Source organism: Geospiza fortis, unplaced genomic scaffold, assembly GCF_000277835.1.
Source record: "Geospiza fortis unplaced genomic scaffold, GeoFor_1.0 scaffold40, whole genome shotgun sequence".
Lineage (NCBI taxonomy): Eukaryota > Metazoa > Chordata > Aves > Passeriformes > Thraupidae > Geospiza > Geospiza fortis.
The window spans coordinates 13,264,822-13,287,946 of NW_005054297.1; the positions used below are offsets into that span (position 1 = coordinate 13,264,822).

Below are 23,125 nucleotides of genomic sequence, written 5' to 3' on the forward strand. Positions count from 1 at the left end.
ACACATTAAGAAGATATCAGAAAGCAGAAGCTTGAGCTGTGTGTCCTCCCAGAGCTGTCATTGCTCCTGCCACACGCAAGAGGCAGAGAAAGAGGAAAGCTGGGCATCAGGCACATCCCTTGCAGGGGAAAAGTGGAAGCACATGAACAGAGCAATGAGCAGCCTTTCAAAGCTCAGAGAACAACAGAATTTCTTTTCCTTTCACTGAAAATACAGAAACAGGATGTGATTAGAGTTTCCCATCACTGCAAAGGGCTCCCATGCTGCCAGTGTCACAAGTGATGCAGTTTTTCAGGCAGGTGGCCACTGCAGGAGGGCTCAACTACACCAAATGGAATTCAAAGCTTTGCTTTCAAATGTAATTCACCCCTTATTTCCAGGGGAAAAACAAAAAAGCAAAAAAGAAGTACTAAGGAAAATACTCTTACCATCTGACACAGCTGGTCTTAGTAAAGAGAGTAAGAGGAAACTTTCATGCTAGAAAATCTCTGACATTTAATATCAAGGCCATAAAAAACTCAGAAAGTACCATAAGTGTTGAGAAAAACAATGTGCAATCAATCCACCAGGATCTTCCAACACAGGCAGAACCTGAGGTAAAATCATAAAAAACTCAAGTCCAAGCACAGAGCCCAGTGCAAGCATTTCCCTTCTCTCCAGCCAGAGTTGCCTCATATCACAGCTGCAGTGGAAGGAGCCTATCAATAAACCACAGCAATCAGGACCAGAACAGACCACTACGATTTTTTGCTTCTCAGCAAATGCCGCAACTGACAAACAGTACAGCTTCCAGCTTCCCTACAAAAAAGCAAGATGTTCTGCAGCATGGTGAACAACCAGTGAATGCTATATACATGTCCATTTTAAGAAGTCATTAACAAATATGTGTCATTGCACAATATGACATCTGGGTGTGAGTTTCGGGTTTTCTGCATTTCTGCTCAGTAAGAAATGCTTTATTTTGGTGACTGAAGTGCCCCCCTCTCCTTGTTTCTTATTTTATCCCTGTTTATCATTTATAAGACTACCTCAAACTTTACTTCACCCTTTGAATTTCAACTACAAAGTTAACAACTGATTATGATTCTAGTGCAAGATAAATATACAATTCACAGAAGAACAAAATTCTGTAAATATTACTTTATGCTACATTTCAACAACAACAAAAAAATCAGGAATTTGTTTCACTATCAACTCCTAATGTTTCCATACAGCAGTGCATCAGGCCCCTGTATGCAAGACATTTAGTGTCAGCCACTGTGATTAAAAACTAGGTTACTGCAGCCTTCACTGGATACCACAGGAAGGGAACACAGAGGAAAGGGTGGCTAAACTAATCATTCACGCAAAGGAGCAAAGGTCACAGATGGATCATTACCTCTTGAAGACAAGAAGCAATTACTTTTATAATAAAGATTAATTTCAACGTTAATAATAATAATAAGCATAATAATTGCTTTTAAAGTGTACGTCACAGAAAAATAGTGGAGGCTTCTTAACATTATTATGGTGAGTATTCACACATATATTAAAAACTTAAACAAGATTTTATTATTTACTGAACCTTCCCTCCTCCAGACAAATTTGTAATAGCCTTTTCTGAGCTACTCCTTTTCCACTTCTTTAAAACAGCTTACAACATTACTGTTACAGAAATCTAATATTTCTGATTAATAATCTATTAAATGCATGCTCTAGGTATTTGCAAAGTATCTTACAGTTGTAAGGAATTCATGAGTTGGTTGTACATCTAATTCTACAATATCTTGGCAGTTTACTCTAGGGTCACAGATAAAAGTCTGTTACTCTTATTCCATGAGGACCTTTCTCTCTTGATGAAAAGTTCAGCAAGAAGTAGACCTAACAGTATGCATAATACAAAAAACATTGCTGTAGAGAGCCAATACCAGTTTTTATATGCCTAATATATCAATTTCCACATTTTGCTGAGTATGGGACATGATGACAATGAGGTTCTAAAAGAGCTATTGAAAGCCATTGTGTCTTAATCTGTTCCTCTAATATTTTGAAAAATTGAGGTTTAAAGTGTGTCCAGACATGGATTTCAGCTTAAACTCCCCTGAGCCAGGCAGCCTTAACATAAACCTCATTACCTATGTCATGTAAATACTACCTAAATAATGTCACCATATGCAAGAGCTGCACAACTTTCAGTTGCTATTTACAATGTCTGCTTTCAGGACACAAATCTTGCTAACTTTTTTAGAAAAAAATCCTCATGCTCTGTAAAATATAGACTAGTAGCATTGCTAACCATTTACATGCCTTTAAAACCCTCCTTCTAGAACTCCAACGCTTTTCCATGGTTCTCAGTCGTTTCAAGGTTGTTGTATTCTTTAAAAAAAAAAATTGTCTCTCCCTTATATACCAGAAAGATCCTAAGGTAACCATGAAGGCCACCTGAAACCTGTTGACAAGGATGAAGAGGAACCAAGAATGGGTGGGTTTTGCCCAAGAGGGTTATGTGGAAAAAGATAAGCTGATATCTTTCACATTATTACTTTGCAAGGGAGACTGTGTCACATTGCTCACCCATGCTCATCTTAATAGGTAAATTTTCTCTGCTTGCAGCCTCCACAAGGTGTCTCCTGGCTTCCATCACAGCTTCCTTTTGTTTAAGGTTCATGAAAGACTCCCAGAGAGCTTTGGCAGCTGGATCACTGTAAGAAAATGACATGACTATAGTAAACATTACTTCAATAATGGAGTAAACTTACATCAACATTTATGTTTTGAGATGAATGCTTCTACTTACTAATCTCTCAGGTAGGCAGGATACAAGCAAAAATAAAGCGATATAAAAGCTTGATTATTCTTAGCAGAACAGTTGCTACAGTTTTACAGAAAAGCTAGATTTTTTTGCTACCAATTACAAAGCATTAGGATTCACATATAATAAATAAGCATGCCATTCTAAAAGTAACCACCACTGTTCAACCATGAGAATATCAGAAACAGTCCAAACTTCTTCAGTTACTAAAAAGCAATGGAAAGGATGAGCTCTAACATCCCCATGAGAGTTTATATCCCAAAGTTGGTACTCCCAGTGCTGAAGGCTGTTATAGTTTTGATGAACTACTGTCACTTTGGGTTTCATGGATTCTCCATATGTGAAATGAATAATCCATAGCAGAAATTAACTGTCCTTATGATTTCTGCAATTACAGATTTCCTTTTTGTTGTTGTTGCTGCTAAACTTAAATTAGGCATTTGTGTAGCTCATCTGCACTCAGTTCCCTGTCAGTCTTCTCCTTCCTCCAGGACACTGCACTTGTTGCTAGTGTGAATGAATTCAGTGTTCTCTCAGTGGCAAGGGAGGACAGGGTAGGAAAATCCCTTGCTTGGGGCTAAAGCCACACATTGGGATTAACTATGTTGATTTTTTTAAATGTATGTTTTGTTTTAAAGGAAAAGCTTCCCTCTGTTTTTTCCTCAGGAGACATTTAACTCCTAAAGATATTTTGATGTCGTTTACCACATGCTTATAAGCATGCCAAAACAAGCTTTGTTTCATGGAAATAGAAATCCATAATAATTCGATACCATTCCAGAGCAGCTGTTCTTACACTCTGCTGCAACAGCAGGGCTGTATTCAGCAAATCTGCGCTGTCTCCCAAACCAGGTAAGAGGATCACCAAGCCCCATTTCTGACACCCAAGCAACCCACATCCTCTGTCAAAGCCTGAGTGGGTGGAAGGACTATGGGAAAAAGGTCAAGTTATCCTTCTTCTGAACAAATCACAAATGAATAGGAAGTGCAAATCTCACCGTACTGCCATGGGTGGCAAAGAAAAAAAAATAAAAATCAGATGACCTAACACAGTCTTTCCATTTCTCTTTCACACAGTACCACTTGACCTCCTTCTAAACACAGGGGCAGGAGGCAGCACCTCCCAAAAGCAGCTGAGGCACCTGCACCAGCTCCCTCTACTCCACCACCAAGTGCGATCTGAGCACTGGTGCTGTGACTTTTCATGGGCAGCAGCTCTAAGAAGATTCTGCACAAGAAAAAACTACAGTGATATGCAACGTACAATAGTGCAAGAAATGAGAGATTTCCAAAGAAACTGGATGCTTCAATATAATATAAGAATTTATTTATGGAAAGAGCTGTCAAGCACAGGCACCCCAGGGAAGTGGTGGAGTCACCATACCTGGAAGTGTCCAAAAATTAGGAGATCTGATACTTTGTGGTATGGTTTAGTGGGCATGGGAGTACTCAGTCAAAGGTTGGACTTGGTGATCTTGGAGGTCTTGTAATAGCTCTGATTCTGTGATCCTCAGGTATGCTATTTTTACATATTATCTACTCAATTTACTCCCCACCCAACATCACTTGTAGATGCACTGTGTTGATCCTGTTCACCTCACATTCACAGGGGATGTCTCGCTGTCATTTACACCTGTGCCTGAGGTTTGGATTTTATAAGGCCACTGCATTGCCTGATAACCAATCCCTTCCTGGACATACAGTTCCAATACCAAATCTATAGAGATCAGGAACTGAACCTGCAACAGCAGGAAGCTAGGTTTAAAAATACTTTTTTCTATATTTGGAAGAAAAGAAAAAAAAGTAAAATTTCTGTATAGGATCTTTAGCCTGTTCTCATTCTCACAATTCTCTTCATCCCCATAAATGTAATCACAGAGTCTCACATAAACAAGATACCAGGAGCTGAGCCTTTCAAATAAAGGAAAACAAGCAACATAAGGAAGCTAAAATAAAAGCCTATCAGATTTTCCACATGTTTTTGTAGTCTCATCTTTCTCACTCTTATACTTCATAAAGGTACTTGGCAAACAGTAAAGTGTGGAAAACTCATCCTAAAAGCATCTATAGAAGTCAATAGAAGAGTGCATGTGATAAGGTTACACCGTTTTTCCATAATCCTTGCTGACTGCTCTCCCTTTCCACGCCATGTGTGGATCAGTCCCATCACTTCAGGTGGCAAGGTCTTAGAAAGCAACATGTATCACACTATTTTGTATCATCACTACCAGAAGTCCCTGTTTCAGCTGGTACTTCTACTTGTTAATAAAGTATAAAACCCCTCCAAAACAACAGACCCATTATTTTAAACTAAACAAAGAAACAAAAAATTAAGAACTAGTCATACTAATGCTTTAAGAAAGAAAAAAAAGGGGAGGGGTGTGGATTTACTTTTTGCTTTTTACAGTATATTCTTTTTTTCTCCTTTAGCCACAGTAAGTTTTTCTTTAATCTCAAAGATCAAAGTTTGCAGGACCCCTGAGAGCTGCTTTAATACACCAAAAATAGCAAAAAGCAAAACAACTATGGTACAGCCTTAAAGGAATGGAGAGTCAACCACACTCCTGTATGCTACATCTCTGTCATCCAGATTTTCTGTAGACATTTTTCTTCCCATTGCTTTGCAGAATAATTAGTGGTTTAGGTATCATATATATAACTATATATAAACAGGATGAGGGCAATGTATATCAATAGCTAACACAGTCAACTGACTAGGTCAATCCAGAGCAAACAATTTTTAAGCCCATTCTTTTTTTTTAAATATAACAGGGGAAAAGAGCCACAAAAGTACTTGTATTTTTTCTGCTGCTAACACTTTTCCCGTTCCCCTTCTATTACCCTTTCCAATAAAGGTTTTTGCTTTGAAAAACACCCACTCTTAACCTTCATCAGTAACAAGACAGGAATGACTGCTGGGAATGAGTCAGTAGGACACAGTACAGGGCTCTGGTGTTGCCTCTTGCCTGATCTGAGAAGTTACCACAACATTTTCCTTTTAGAGGTTTCTAACACTTGGAAAATATATTATCTTATCTTACCCTTTTGGGGAAACATTTGTCTGCAACTGCCTTCCAGCTCTTGTCATGGTGCCCTTCCCCTCCACTTTTTCCCATCTGCAGTTCCTCTGCTTTGGTGCAAATGCCCCAATCCAGTGACACTGGTAATCAGTGATTTCTATGGAACCCAGCACCCCCATTCAAATTTCTCCCTTGTCTTGCATTCCTTGACTTCCCAAGAACTATGTATTGATTTTACACATTATCTTATATTATATAATACACATTATCTTATATTTTACACATTAAAGTCAACCTTTGCACTCTGAAAGTAGTTTTCTGAAATGAAAAAGTTTTTTTTTTTTTAAACATTCAATGCATTACAAAAACCTTAAAAGATATTGTCTGAATGATGATGGTTTGCTTAAGAAAAATAAATCCTTTACAGTTAAACAACAGTACATCTCAGGAATTCAAAAACACCTTTCAAAATAAATGTCACAAAATTAGGTAAATATTACAGTACACACTGGTGTGCTTTTCTATTACAAAATGTTTTGCAGGGCACAGCAAACCTTACAAAGAGAAGAGAACACTAAAATGCAGGGGCCTTTCCAGAAAATCAGTTTCACCAACAAGGGTAGAGTTTTTGCTCACAGATTTGATACCCTGTCCATTTCTTTTATCACTATAATCATTGTATTGTACCTAATCAACCAGTTATATCAGAAAACAGAATTTAATAAAAACAAGCGTAGCACTAACCTGGCAGAAAATTTATTAAACAAAAATATCACATTAAGTCCTGAGAAAAAGTGTCAGTCTCTGAAAAGCCCCACTGGACACAATTTACAAAAAGCAGCCTTTGACAGACATCTCAGAATTGCAAATTTCTCCCTTTCCCTCACAGACAAGCTTTTTTAATGAGACATTCTCTGTTCCAAAACTAATTAAAATTTAACTGCATATAATTTGTACTTTAAAACAACAACGAAAAAGATTATAAAGAAAGAGGAAGAAGTCTAGAAAACTAAAAGATGCAGCTCCCCTATTTCTGGTATTTGCATTCCAGTTTTCAAAGCTGAATCAGGAAGACAGAGGACAAAAGGACCAAGTCATCAGATCCATAGTCTATACAAATCCTAAAATGAGACACCAGTTGGCAATTGTGCCAGGAAAAAGGTGCTGATGAGAACCAGTCAGAGAGACTGGGATGTTCCATGCTGACTAAAGCTTGATGCAGGTGCTTCAAGGAGACATAGAAAAACAAAGATCAAAATCGATAATAAAATTATTTAGCCATGAGCTGACTAACTAGCTGGCTTCTCAAATTTATAATATCCAAAGGAAAGACCACACAATGAAATCCGTTGTTTACAAGATGCAGGGCGGAAAAGCCAAAACCCTGAGCAGAAGTAAGGGTACAGTATGGCAGGCAGTCCCTTCGGTCATGGTGCACTGGCTTCAGCAATACTCCCTGTGGGGGAACTTGCTCTCATTCCCATGGAACTCCTTTCAGTAATGTGTTCTGATAACTAAACTATTTTGTTTGATCTAGACCTTTACAGGTTGATTATCAAATGCTTAATCTTCCATCAGTTAAAATAATTGTAACTTACTCTCTTGATCTGGTCTGGTCCAGTCCTGCAAGGACAACACTGCCAAGTTTATCTGACAGACAGAAAGTATCCCTATCCCTGGTTATTTGTAGGCTTAGAATCAAAGCTATTCATTTTGAACAAATTTGGGGAGAACAGGGGAGCTTGGTGGCACTGGGATGTGCTATTACCAAGCTGAAGATAGTAGTCTGGAAATAGGTGAAATCAAGCACCAGTCAATGGAGAGCAAACTCTCAGAGCAGATGCAAAACTAGAGGCAGAAATCTGGGGGCACTTACACTAAGGGGGCCCAGTGCTCAACACCACAATTTACCCTTGGCTGAAATGACATGTGACTTGCTTCATACCACCAGTACAGAAAAATATTTACTTCCCTTACTGCTTCAGGTCTTGTCTATTATTTACAAATTATTAAAATATGGTCTTCCTGGTCTCTAATGTGAGAGCAAAAGGTCAGGAAGTAGTAAGCCTATACTAGAAAATACGTTTATTCAATTACTAAGTGCTCCTCATTTATCATTATGTTTTCAGATGTATGATTAGACCATTCCCAACCCTCCTAACATTTTCAGTATCAGTTTGGCAATATATTTCTTCAATCAGCATGAGTAATTAACCAATAAAAACAAGTCAAACACTCTTGTCCAAGCAGCATACCATAATCACCAGAATTATCAGCCACACGTGTAGTCTCTGGCAAGCTATTGCAAATTATTATGATGTGATCTAATTTCCAGTCAAAGAAGATAAAAGTGACATGTATATTATCTATTACTAGATTTTTGTCTGGACTTCTTTGCCTAACAGGACAAATTCAGGTCGTCCTGTTTTCTCCTTATAAAACACTGGCATTTTTTTTCAGTTACATGTAGGCCTTGCCATGCCCCCAGGCTTACTGAAAAACAGGTCAAAAGTCTCTTCCATAACCTTTTCAAAGGCCAAATTGAGAAATCAGTATCTACATACAGTTTCCTTCACAGGTCTCCTGTAGCTTAAATGAAGGAAGAAAAAGATGACTTTTTACAGTTTTATTTTGATTTTAAACCTCTTGGCATCACGTGGAAGCACAGCCTATATCACAACATCATAAACAGCAAATAACCAGGTAGAAGACATCATATGAGCAAGATACTAATAAGGAAGAAAGAATAAGCAAATGTTCCTATTCATACACCTGGCAAAGGACATGGGATTTCAAACAGCAACTTGCTGACACAAGTTGACACAGGCTCTGAATAGAAGACAGAAAATAACTGTGAGTGGGCTTCAAAAATTAATCAACTGAAATGTCAGAATTTCAGCATAACAAAGTAGTCGTGTTTACACTTTCACAGATAAAAAAAAATCAGAAGGAAAATTGTGGTAGCCTCAACATGTGACAGATTCTGTGGTTATTGTATCAGCAAAGCTTTCACCTTTCATCTATATAGCTTTACAACCCAGCTGCGTCTGTATATTTTCACAAGAGGAAGGGAGAAGGGAAAAATTCAGTAAAGATTAAATTAGAGGGTCGTTAATACCACAAAGCTGCCCAAAACTGAGTGACTGCTAAAAAAAAAGGGTGTGCTGCCAAATATTGCCTTTGCAGTAACACATTTCTTTAAAGACAACACAACACCCACATTAAGTGCACAGCACTTCAAAAAACAGCACCAGGTGGTCAGAAGAGCATTAGTACGAAGGACAAATCCATTGCTGCAATATGCCGTTTGAATACTGATGAAACAAAAAGAAGGACAAGCCTGTGATAAGATGCAAAGATTTGGCTTTGAGCCTGGAGCAAAGGGCCAGGTATGAAGAGACATCCTCCCTCCTCCAACTGCCCCATGGTTTCAGAGACAGCAGAGGCTGCACCGGATGTGCTGTGGATTCCTGGGGACAAGCGCCAGCCTGACAACGTGGTGGGGACAGCACGTCCCTGGCTGCACCCCACCACACATACAGCTGCCCCCCATTGGAAACAAACAACAACATCTGGAATAGCATCCCCGGAACAGCAGCTCCTCCATGCCACAGGGATTGTGTGGACATGCTGTGGGGAATACCAGGTGGATGAGAAGAGCTCCACACGGCCACGTTCCCAGAACACAGCTGGGCTCAGAGAACGAAGCTGCTCTTCATTTCACCCTTCTGAAAGTCACCAAACAGCTCCAACATAATTTATCTAAAATTTTCCATATAGAAACAGCTATCAGTATTTCCAGGAGCTCGGTCTCTAGCATGGCTGCAATTTGAGCATATCCCAAGCATGTGCTCTTGATGGGCTAGGCTAATGTGTGTTCAACTAAAGAGTCAGCAATACTTTACTCAGAGAAAAATACAAAATCCACAAAATTTTTGTTTTCAAATAAATGTAAGCTGCACATTCCCAGAAGGGACTAACAGTATTTCTAAGAAAGCAAAATAACATTAAGTTTTAAAGTGGTTCCTAGCAGTGGGCTGTCATTGTGCTGTTGAACATTTTGTACAGTTGGCAGATCTGCTCAGCCTAATTAAATGCATTTCAGACAGTAGAAACTGGAACTATATTCCAATCCATCCTAACCTTAGAAAAAAAACATACAAAAAGCTAATGTCATCTTGGTAGTGTGCTTGCAGAAAACTGCAGGAGAATAAAAATTACCACCTCTGCCATAGATTAGCAAAAATTTTGTAAAATGGCATAACACACAAAACCTTTTTAAAAAGAAATTCTTTGCAGCCCTTCAACTTAGAACATTATTCTCACATCCTCACTTAGATGCATGTTAAAATGCTTCCATGTATTGGTTTTTATGATTAGAAAATGAAGCAAATAGTACAAAAAAAAGTGTCCAACAGCCAACATTAAAGAACACAAATGTATTCCTGAATAATTTAATGGTCATTTCCCAGTTTCACTCCAAGCCCTCAAGCCACTCAGTGGGTGTAATCTGTCCTAGACTCAACTGTGGCTGTATACTTTGGCACCGAGTCAAAACAGAGAGGTTATTGTTTGATTTATATGCCAAGGGCCTCTTAGATAAAGGGCTAATGGCAGGCTGATAGCTTCAGCCTTTGCATATGGTGTTTATACAGACCCTTCTTTCCCCTCCCTCCTTTCTGTGTATACTCCAGGAAGGCTGTGTCACATCAAGATCAAGTTAATTAATTAACTCATACTAGCATAATTTGATTGATAAAACAATTGATTCACTAAAGGTCACACAGAGTGCTGTTAAAACACCAACTTTTCTGCCTCAACAACACAAGGTTTTGAGACTTGCATTTTTCCACGCTGCAAACAGGAATTTTAGAGAAATAATCTCACTAGAAAAATAGATGAAAGAAGTAATTAATCTGTCAATTAAAGTGTACTGCAAAGTTCAGAAAATATTCAGTGCTTCAAAAGATACTTAAGCAAAAAATAAATCGCATCCTACAACAGAAAGGGTCACGTAAATGAATTCTCTATATTGTTAGTTCTGCAAACTATTGAGCTTCTCCCAAAAGAAAACTAGAGGTCTTGTATATCTGATATACTTTGCTATTTAGTATACCCAAACTAGGAGTATTTCCTAGTATATAAGTTTCTATACTGTTAAAATACTTCAGAACAGAGTCCTGTACAGCCAAGCTATTATTTATTAGATTTTAGGAAACTTCATTATCAAATTATACAGGAATTACTTTTCTGCAAGACAAAAGCACCATCAATTTTAAACTAAAAAATACAATCTAATTTTAAAAATACAGACAAAAATCATTACAGTAAGACTAAATATTTAAGAGCCTTTTGTCACCAATTTATTTTAAAACACTGTTTTAAACAACAGACATATAAAAAAGAAGCTGCAAGGCATTTTAAAAGCAGCTCTAAAATAATATTTAAAATGTTGCAAATCAGCTTGCAGCCACCAAGGCTGAAGCGTTTTGAGCAAAACTGGGAGCTGCTTATCAGCCACCAGTTTTACAATGGATTCTCCTCTGGACTACCTGAAATATCTGTGGTAATAAAAAAGGTGACAAGGAATTTGTCAGTTCACTGTATGCTGTTCAATATCCAGTTACCCATACCAAGGAAGTACAGTATTCACTGGACTAACACAGTAGATTTATTCATAAAAAGGCAAGATTTGCCAATAGCAGTCAAGAATTTCTTAATGTTTTGCCTCCTCCCCTGATTTTACTTTGGCATGGGTCTCCTTGTGCCAGTAATACTGACCCAGCATGCAGAATCACTCTGCAAACCAAACAAGGAGCAAAGAACTTCCTTTGCCTACTCCTTGACAGCTGGGAGGTGCTGCCAGCCAGTTCCACAGGATACAGCCCACGTTTTCCTTCATTACTGGTTTGTCTACAGCTGACTCAACATGGCCATGAAAAACCCCAACAGGCAGAGCATTCTTTGAAAGCTCTGGCTCACAAAAGAAGGGTACATTGTGGAGTGCTCCAGAGGAAAGTTGGTTAAAACACACCAATAAGATAAGAAACAGTTACTGGACACAAGTTATTATATTCAAGCCATGATATGTAGCTTCACAAAGGCATACCTACAGATACGGACACTTCAGGTCAATGCCAGTCAAGTAAACTTGAATTTTGCAATCTTTTCAGACACAGGATCATAAAACAGATTATTGCTTACTATTAGGAGAAAAGAAACTCACAAGAAGACTCACAAGACACAACCAGTGACTAAGGCCAACAGTATTAAGAAAAGTGTTCTTTGAATTTCGTTATTGAACATCATGAGAGATTAAGTTTCTTGTTTATCTTACAAAGAAGCATATGGAAGTATGGGACAGGATTTTTACAAACATAGTAGCAAGGTCAAAAATATGTTGAGAACGCAAAAAATCAAAAGTTTATTTCAGACACAAAAAAATTGTGTAGAGAGTGATATCAAACCAGTTTTTAAACATCATCGTAATTTTAAATTGCAAAACTGCTGTTTTGTACAAACTATAAACTACTATGTTCCAAGAAAACCATGACCACTATATGCCAAACCAGGAAGAAATATGCTCCCTGTTATCAGCAGAGCATGGGAGAATTTAAAAATAAACATTTCAGGAGGTACTTATAAACACAACCAAGACAGCAACCCCAAGATGTCACAAAACTTCTCTGTTTACCTACAGTTCCTTGCTTTGGGATGAATTCCTTTTCCTTCCTTTATAGATAATGGAAAGTAAATCAGACTCTTAGCATTTGACATCTTTTTGGTCCCACAGGTGAACTGAATTACAATAAAATTTAATAAATAATTATTAAAAGGCTGGCAAGGATTCAGTTCACATCAGGAATTGATTAAAAAGAAGGGAAACAAAGCCTCCCAACAAAAGTAAATGATAACATAGCATTCTACATATTCCCTTTTTTTTCTTAAATAAGAAAAATAAAAGAGAAACTTAACTATTTGGCTCATTCATATATCTACTTTACAGATGGCCATAGTTATAAATGAAAATATATACACAAGTCTGATGAGTGTGGTCAACCACCACATGAAACATGTTCATTTCTTGCCAAACCCACCATCTTCAGTTTTATCAAACATTTCCTCAATCCAAGCATCACGTAAACTTGTAAGGACAAGTATTTTAATCACAGTCTTGTTTCATGTGGATCTAAATATAGATGTATTTGTATATATTTATATATATATATATATATGCTGTGATACACATACAGTAAGTATTTTGGCTTCAGAAAGCCAAAAAGTTTAGCATACACACTTAAACATTCTATGACACAAAACAACTTTACTTGCTAATAACCACGTGCAGGAGACAATGCAGCTGTGCACAAATGATGTTATTAAAAAGTAATGCAACTCCACTCATTGCTTCCAATATCAAAGAATTACAGTGTAAACCAATGAAACTGGTGTGCATTAAACCAAGACAGCAGAGAAATAATCCCTGCACTCTATTTTACCACAATACAACTCATACAAGTCAGCACAAATGCATCCATGCACAGGTACACACAAAGTACCTGAAAATTGCTTAAGAAATCCTCTTATTCTATTCCATTTATTTAGACTAGTAATATAGAATTTTTGTTTCAGCTCAATAGTAAAACAGTTAGTGAAAAAATTCTTACAAAATAGCCAGAGCTTTTTTACAGCTTGGGGATCTATGGGTTCTAATCCCTTTTGAGTTCTGTTTATTCTAGCTATTCCCAAGATCATTAATATCCATTTGAACCTGTAAACTTGAAGGTCAACAAAAGGTGAAGCATAAGGAAGCAATATAATATGGAATATTCAACTAGATTATATATTGTGAAACATTAACGCAGTTTCCTTAAACCATACTTTAATTTTTTTCCCTTAGTAGTAGAAAAGATAGGAAGATAATCTCCATATTAAGCCAGAGTTTAATTTGGAGGATTTACAGAATGATGAACAATTTCTTTTAGTTAGTAATTTCAAAATTAACTAACTCTGCCTTTCCAGAAAATGCTATGGAATCAGAATGAAATGTGTAGAAAAAATAGTTATCAAACAGTCCAGAGATGGAATAAAAATACACACCCCGAATTGGATACTATATAAATATCTTACCACTGTCACAAGCAACACGCCTAAGTCTGCACTGATGGCTGCTGTTAAGCTACAGCAGTTATGTGACATGCTGTGTTATATGTATAAGCTTGTGACCAGAAGCACTGAGAACGCACAAAAGCCTTACAAATACAGCACCTCTCAAGATCAAGAGGGATCTGTTTGTGGACTAAACATCAAGCAAAATCTCTGCAATTCCTGAACTACCTTTTCTTTCATAGCTATCCTTCTGCAAATGACACATGCCAACACTAACAAAGCTATTCATGCAGATAAACCGGATCACCTCTATTTGTAACATCAGAAGAAAATACAGATATAAATCGTTGTGCCCTACATGTGCTGTGGCATCCAAATACAGTACATCAAATCTGTAAAATCAACTTGAACAGAAGAGGCTGATATTGCAGGGAGAAACTGCTTGGATCAGGACTCTTCATCTTCCCAAACTACCCTGTGAAAAGGAGAAGTAGTGCTTACTTCCATAAAGCCCTATTATCTGCAAATTACAAAATTATTGGATTTAAGTTACTAACCAGTACACAAAAGCTTCCTTTGGAAAATTCTGATTTAAGCATAACACTGTCACACACACACTGGAAGTCATGTAAGCAAGCTGACTTAGCTTTCCAACTTCATATGGCAGCTGATACTGCTACATACTGCATCAGCTATCAAATGTTTCGGGAGAAAGAAAATTCCCCTAAACAAGTAAGGCTGCTCTGGTGAACTATTGGAAGAAGCAACAGCACCAGCATGAAATGGCTGGTGAAGAAACAGGTTCAGCCTAAATAAATTCCTGAAGCCAGCTCTACTCACATGCTACAAAACCAACAGCCAGTTTCACACCTTTACATGACTACTGTACAAACTGCAACGTTTTTGTCACCATGGTCATGTTTATTGTGGAAGATGTTACCCTGAGGCAAGTCTTGAGGAAACAAAGGCACATTTGGGAAGGTAAGGAGTGTAGGAAAGGAACCCATGCAGAGCTGTCACTGCTCACCAGGCTGAAGCATGAGTGGAAGGCAAGCATTAGTCACGCAAACAGCCTGAAACAGAAGCCATGCCTGGCAATTGTACCAACAAGAAACAGAGCATCATCCTTGCCTGAAGTCCTTTTATGACGGTTACTTATCGACTTCAAGAACCTCTGAAGTCTATAATCTTGCATGATTATTACCCTGCAACCAAATGCCTCTGAAATGTCTTAAAATGAATTTCAGTGTCTTTTTCAAAAGTTGGATTATCTCAAAAACTTTACTGAAAGTACATCAAGAAAAGAGGGATTTTATTAATCTTTTTTTAAGGCTTTTTTTTTTTTGATCTACAGCAAGTGTACTTAACAAACAGAAGGTTGGATCATTTTAACCCTACTTGCTGACAGCTGAAGCAGAGGGAGCTAGCAGTTTACTTTGAGGGTAATGGAGATCTCAGGAAAGTAAGGCTGGTTTTGACAGATGCCAACTGATCTTTAGGTCTTAGTAATCCTTGAAGTATTAAATCCCACTAAGCTCCATCTTGTATAAGACATGATTTTGAACATGTTCTGTGCAAAGAGAAAAGCAGATTAACTATCCACTGGCCAAAGTGTCCTAGCCCTAAAATGTGGTCAGGACACCTCAAATCAGTTTAACTCTTAACTTTCCTCCAACCTCTAGCTATTCCTTTTAAAAATTATGTTATTTAAAACCACATAATACATATTGCTAGAATTTCTATCTGTTAACCAGCTGGTAAGGTTCCTTCCCTTCTGCAATAGCTTCACAGCAGTCATCTCTGCAGAAGAGCCGTTATTACAGGCAACACAACATTTAGCTATTCTTAAACTTTTCCATTATTAAGTAGTACTAAAGGGGATCTTAAACAATTGTGGTGATACTGAGGCACTCTGTGGACAATGATGCATCACACTTGGACTTGGATAAACAAGTTTCAGTTCCAACCAAACATATGGTAGTGTTGTCACTTCTTGATTGGTACTCAGGACTAAGCTTCTCTGCATTGACTCAGCGTGGGACCAGGTCTAGAAGTGCTCCTTCCTAGTCTTCTCTTGCACCCCCACCCCCACAGTCATAATACATTCCTTGGAAGTCTTCAGAGATTTCTCAAAAGGGTCTCCTGTAGAAAGAATAGAAAGGTAATAGCCTGGAATAGCATGTGGATTCATTGTCAAGTAGAGTTAAAAGCCAAACAAACAAAAACCCAACAAAAAGCCAAAAATAAGAAGGTTATTCCAGCTGTCCATCACCATTCGAAAGCAGAAGTGACACCTGATCTTTAGACCCCAGAGCAACAATTAAATGCAGACTGATCCAAATAAACAACCAAGCACACCACAGCATTTGGAGGACTGCCAGAAACAAAACAACTGACATCCAGATGAACACTTGCGTCCTTCAAGACAAGCAAATTAAAAAATCACTGAAAAATGAAATTCTTTCTGTCAGAAGTAGAATTGCTTATTGTAACCTAATCCACCCTCTTTTGCAATTAGCAAATCTGGATATATACTACTACTTCACAAGGTAAAGGGAACAATTGATGCTGAAAGACTTCTCAGATTTCTCACAGGCCTCTTAGCCCTCTTGCCTACTGTAATAAAACAGGCCATCATTCCAGCATTACCCCAAAATTCACTCTTGCTCCTCTAATAGCGGCCAAACTCTGCAGGGGCGAAGGAAAAAAAGTGCATACAAATAATTTCTTAAAACTTTCTACTTGCAACCATCGCTTAACCCCGTCTGAATTTCAACTGGCTGCCTTTTAGTCCAACAAAATGTTTCAGCAAAATGTTTCATTCCTACAAGCTGCAGGACAGCTTATGCAGAATGCCAGACTGAGTTACTGCATGAATCAACTTAATTGAAAGCTTCTGAGTAGGATTTTGTGCACTACAAGGTACAGCAAAATTCTTGGCAAACGTCTCTTTAAAATGTGTATATTAAAGACTTACTTTTCAGGGATTTTAATTTCAGTTTTGGACAAAGCAATGAATTATGCTAAATATAAAGTCTGATCCTTACAACAAACATATTGCTTGAGAATATTACATGTAACACAATAGGTTACTTTAGAACATTCTGCTCTGCGTTTTAAAGCTATTGCATAAGGTTATTTTAATAAAAATGATTCCAGGGAAAAAGCAGTTAGTAATGAAGTGCTGACAATTGAATCTACATTTAGGGATTGCACTGGAGTGCCAAGTCCACTTTTACAGATGCGCTGCTTAGCTATCCAGTAGATGTCCTCAGGGCATGTAAGACCAATGTATTTTGGGTCATGTTTGGCAGCAGAGACAGATGAGACAAGTGAAAACATTTACCAAGAACACATCTGACGTGTGTTTTTCTTATTAGAGAAATGTAAGAAAATAAACCCAGATACCATGGAATGCCAGGAATTTCTTCTCCTCCATGTTTTTGATTTGCAAGGCCAATTTTTGGTAGTATCCTTTGACCTCCCTCCCTCATTTGCTTGCCTAAGGCCTGGAGTCATCAATGCAACCTCTTGACCAAGCCATTTTGAGGACTTAGCGTACAAAAATACATCTTCATCACAGACAGAAAGACAACTCTTTCCATTAATGACTCAGTTACCACAAAAATCACTGCTTAGTATGTTTTATGGTATTAGTAGTTAAAAGAGTCAAAGATACTCTTTTCATGAATTGAGAACAAGTATTCAAGTAGATCATTTGAGATCCAAAATAAATTGTGGAAAAAAAAATCTGAAGCAGTCTTTACATCTTAAACCCCAGATCTTTGAACATGCAGAGCCAGATTCATTGCTAGCATGTTGGTCAAACTTAGATCAACTTGAAGGCTGAATCCTGCATATCTTCATTATTCCCCTCTCTCAGTTCAAAGTAGCATATTTGTCATAGTTTCAATGCAAACCTAGAGCCCTAGCTTCCTCAGATCTCATGCAAACCTAATATGGACAATTCTAGCCTTCAAAACCAAACTGACAGCTATTCAGAAAGAATAAAGCTCCAGCCTCAGGCTTTCATTTTTATAACCATTTCCATACTCTGGTTGATCTGTCATGAGAAACAGTTAAGGACTTCTGTCAACATTGCATATATTTACCTGGTGTTCTGGGTATCTTCTCACAACTCCTTCCTGATACACTTCTGCCTGGCACAGAATGAGCAATGATAGCAGAATTTTGTCCTAATCCAAACTCTCTGGATTTTTGGTCATTTTTTGTAGCCATTCAATATAAACTCTGCATCCTCCTCCTAAAATGGGCTTCTGTAATCAGTTTGGTGCCATCTAATTCCCTCCTCCTCCACATACCCTCCTTACCAGAAAACCAAATGTTCCATTGATGGCATTTTCTGACCTGTCAAAGAAGGTCTGAAGCCACAACTCACTCCTATCATCAATAAGAACTGCAGCTTTTTCTGTTGAGGTTAATTTCCCTTTTTTTCAAGGGGTAACTGGAGCTTAAGCAGCCACATGTAGCGTACACATTCAGGTTGTGTTCTGTGGCTGTTTCCAGTTAGTGAAAATGACCTGATATGGATTTCTTTTTCTTGTTACTTATTTAAATAAGAAGTAGAGTTGTGCAGAGAATTAGGTAAGGTCATAAAACTTCTTCTCTCCCACAGAGGCTGGAAATCTTTCCCAGTTGAAGATCATTAAAAAAAATATACTCACAACCTATGGAAACTTGGTGGAGCACAGTTATCCAGAACCTGCAGAAGGACTGCTTGGGGGTTGCAGTTCATCAGGGCATAAGAACTGGCTTGGCTTGGTCAATACTCACAAACACTTTGGAAACTGTGAACAATTATAAAGTAGCAATAGCTATTTCAGCATTCCCTAAATACACTTCAGGAAAGAAAACACACACACACACACACACAAGTAAACACTAGATGTAGGGATCATGAATTAGATTCCAAAGATCTGTCATCTAAATAACAGAAGCCATGCTAAATATTACTTAGCCATGCTAAATAGAAGAAAAGAATGTTGGATTTCTGGCTCAATTAAATTAAAATCAATAGTTGTGTATGTATTTATCTGTATAAAAACAGAGTATTTTTCTGTGCAAGATTCCATCTACTCTTCAAAGTAAAAGCATCTTCAAGTTCTGACAGGTAAATAGCTGACTTCACATAAATTTAAGCCTGTGTAACCTTTGATTCCTGGTTCATATTAAGTCTGGAATCATGAAATAACCCAAATCATATAGCCAAAACTTGCAATCAGACCAGTTGCCAACAGATAATACTGTTTCCTTCTCAAACATTACTTTGTCATCCAAATGAGCAGCTGTCATTTGTTCTTCTCATCAGCCTATTATGGCACATTTCTCTCTGCTGTAAGATACAGCAGGCTTACTTAATAGTATAAAAATGATAAACCAAAACACCCCTCCAGATCACTCAGTCACTCTCTGTTCTGGCACTGTGGTTGAACAGCAAATGAGTAATTCTGCAGTATGTAATAAGGCCAATGCATATCACTGCATTTTAAAACCTTGCTGTTGAGGTCATTCAGGAGGCAAACTTGAAGGCAGATGGCCAAACAGACTAAGAGCTAGTCTTAGAAAAATCTCACAACATCAGCCAAAGCAATAGTTTCCAGGAGATTGTACTATAACACCAGAAAGATCAGAGCTCACTTTGGAGAACCACAAAGTCTACTTAAACAGACACAGTCTACATGCTACTATTAAACTCTGAATACATCTGCAGGAAAATGCACTGGGGCCACACCAACAGAAAAGCACTTTGCAAACTTACACAGGGGAAAAAAGAAACTCACAAAATTCACAAACAAAAACATTAAGGGAACAAAAAAAGTGATGTCAGTTTTAAAAGGAATGCTACAGAGAGACAAAAAAACATTGTCTGTAAGCAATGTAAAGATCTTCCCATTCTGTCCTGAGTGCAGACAGTAGTTAAGTCTTTCTCACAGGTCATCAGAAAGAGATTTCTCCTTTATATCTTGCAAGGAATGAGCCTTCAGAACAGGGCACAATGGGTACAAGGGAACAGCCAGAAGATAAACTATCTGAGGGGTTGTACTCACTGAATTTCCTCATAGGCATTAAGCTACCTTGCTCTGATAACCAGGTGAAGATGCAAGTCAGATGTGCTGATGGCTGGACTTCAGGTAAGATTCAAACTTATTGTGTCTTTCCATGGACAAAGGAAAATCAAAAACTTGGAACTTAATGGCAGAACTCAAATAGAGGGAGAAAACATGGAGAATAATATAAATACAGGGAGTCTTTCTTCTTCAGAACTAAAAATGCCTTTAAAAAATTAAGCATGAAGGGTTCTGATTTTGCCATTTTCACCAAACTGATTCTACAGGCAATGTCATCTGAAAACTCTTGATCCTTGTACTCCGAGGATTGCTATGATAGTGTCAGAGGGCCCAGGAAAAACAGCCTGAATTCCATCTGGACACTTTCATTACTAAGCCTGGGTAGCCTAGACAAAGAGGACAGTTAAGAGTTTCTCAAAGTACAAGCATGAAGTCTTGAGCAGTCCAGCTTCCCACAGTCCCCAGAAGTCCTTTTTGTGGGCTGAGAGGCATAGATAAGGAAGAGCCATGCAGCTGATGCCAAGAGCCTGTCAGCTCAATTAATTCTTTATCTTAAGGAAAATAAGCTTCAAACTTCCTCTTATCTAGAAGACAACTTCTAAGGCTTCTGAGCCCTGTCCTAACAGACAATTGACAAAAATGTGGCACTTATTAGGGAGGAAGATGGTTGGACAAAGAACCCTTGCGAGATTCTTCTGCTGCCTACCTCAACAGACTGACTCCTGCAGCAAACTGGGGATTTGCAGAGAGGCAGCAAGGTCTTCTAACAATGTTACACAGCACAGGCAAGCTAGAGGTCCTGACCTCTTTCCAGAATTTTCCATTCTCAGCACAGCCCTCTCACCCCTTCACTTTTTCCATTTCAGTGAGGACCCATGTTGAAAGGATCCGGGCAAATATACACATTTATTGTAAAATATAATAAATCTTATCAGCTTGTTCATCTCATCCTGTGACAACAGTCAATTACATTCATTTGATTCTGGTTGGTTTGAAACTGAGCAGAAAGCACCTCCTGGAAAGCTTGTCTTGACTGACAAACCCCAGAAGCTGATCCAGCCCGGGCTCCTATTTCCAACAAGAAGATGCCCTGAGAAATTTCAAACAATGAGGAAACTCTAAATAGGCCTCGATTCAGGACTGTGCTCTAAGCCTGTATGAGTACAATAAAGTGGTGATCAGGAAGGCTGCTAGTCCAGGAGCATGGGGGAGAGAGGAAGGAATGCTGTGTTTGGGGCTTTCCTACTGCCCAATCCACCACTCTGTGAAGCATCTCCTGGTTGGACTGCTGAAAAGGCTAAAGATACCAACATAAAAACCCTCTGAAGCACAATTCATCTCCCTGAAAATAGACCTCAGTGGCACAACAGGAGTCCTGGAAGCACAGGGCCAGGCTGTAATTTCAGCCGTCATTGGTGAAAGTTTCAGAGTTTTATTTAATGCAATGGGATGGCTGCTTTTCATAAATTCTGCTGCTAAATCTTCCTTCTCTCCCCAAAGTGCTGCTCACCTTGTTCAGAAAGGCAGCTAGGAAACAGCTGTACCATGGGTGGTGGCTTCTTTTGGGTTGGTTTGGGGTTTTTTTCTGTTTTGGGGGCGTTGAGTTTAGGTTTCGAACAATCTTTAGGAGCAGAGTTGAGCAGAGCACTGCAGCAGGGACAGGAGGCTGGGTCCCGGGAGAGCAGGAGCTTGCAGCTTCCAGCAGGGGGAAGCGTCCAGCAGCAGAACAGCTGGAGGAACACCCCCGCCCCCAGCAGCAGGGATGGTCAGGGAGCACCCCGCTGTTGCTGAGCCACCACCAACATACCGGGACAGATCCAAAAGCAGTTTTTAGCACGAAGCTGTCTCTCTCCCTGTCTAAAAGAGCCTTGCCATCCTTTGTTTTGGGTTACCCCTCCTCCTCTGCAAGACTCACAGTGGATATGAAGCAATATAGTTGTGACATCTGGATTTTCTTACTGCAATAGTAATGTTTCCTCTTTAATATTAACATTCCAGAAAGGAAAATTACTCGTATTTATGCCATAAATTTCCAGCTCATTCAAAAATAACACTGTCCCAAATTACCTTCTCATTATAAGCTTCCAAAAATGTATGCATGCAAAAGAAAAGTAGTGGTTTCATTTTAATTAATATATACAGCTGACGTAAAGGAAATCTTTTTTAAAGGACTGAAAATACCAAAAAGATCCAAGAACCACACTATTTTAAAAAAACCAAAACACCAATATTCTTCAGATGCTTGTTCCCCAATTAAAAAAACAATAAAACAAAAAAACCTCAAGAGAATAAAATCAGCCATTCAAAAAAGTTTATTTCCAAGATTAAAGGGAGACTTTAATCTCCTCTTCAGTTTTATTTCTTGTTGCTCTTTTCTTTGCCATGCATACACAAAAAATTTTTCATGTGAAATTGACATCATACATGTGACTGTTCAAAGAATACTGCATGTGTGTTCTACAGAGATCACTGGAACTGCTGTTCCATCAGATCCCAGGGAAGGGGGCCAGGTGAATGCAACTCAAAACTGTCTCCCCTCCCCAGGGCAACACAGCACTGAGTAGGAGCGGGAAGGGCACAGTACTAAAGAAAGCACAAATGGAGATCCTGTGTTCAGTAGTCCTGACACCTTAACTCCCCTTGTACCCATCTGCACTGTTACTTGCATCCCCATATATCAGAACCCCTAGGATTTTTCTGCCTTCAGTATGCAAATTTGTATCCTAAGAAACTCCCTGTTTTCCTGGTTTAGAAAACAAGTTCCTTGGACAAGCGGAATCAGAGGCAGAAAGTAATTAAGTGACCTGTCTGAGTTCATGCTGCAAGCTGAAAAGAGAACCAGGACTGGAATACAAGTGCCTTCACCTCATGGCCTTCCTTTAGGTTTGGTGTTATCCAAGTCCCAGGTTTGGGGTTATCCAAGTCCCACCAGTACCAGAGGAACACTGAATCATCACATCACACCCAAATGCAAAGATGCAGCTGGAGCAGGGCTTTCTTCTCCATCCAAATTGTAGCATTTGTAAAAAGTACTGATCAGTACAAAATGTGAATAACAACTTCAGAACTAAGAATGATTGGGAGAAGTATGTATTTTCAACCGCCACTAACATGAG

General features: G+C 38.6%; 1 protein-coding gene across 1 annotated transcript in view; it reads right to left on the reverse strand.

Annotated features, from left to right (window-relative positions):
* Nucleotides 1-23,125, reverse strand: part of SCFD2 (sec1 family domain containing 2) — a gene marked incomplete at its 5' end in the record, with an annotated part of 187,413 nt that overhangs the window by 154,866 nt on the left and 9,422 nt on the right. The window contains one exon of the mRNA XM_031055697.1: nt 2,554-2,681. Within this exon, the coding sequence (XP_030911557.1) occupies nt 2,554-2,681 (128 nt within the window). The remainder of the gene's footprint in view (nt 1-2,553; nt 2,682-23,125) is intronic.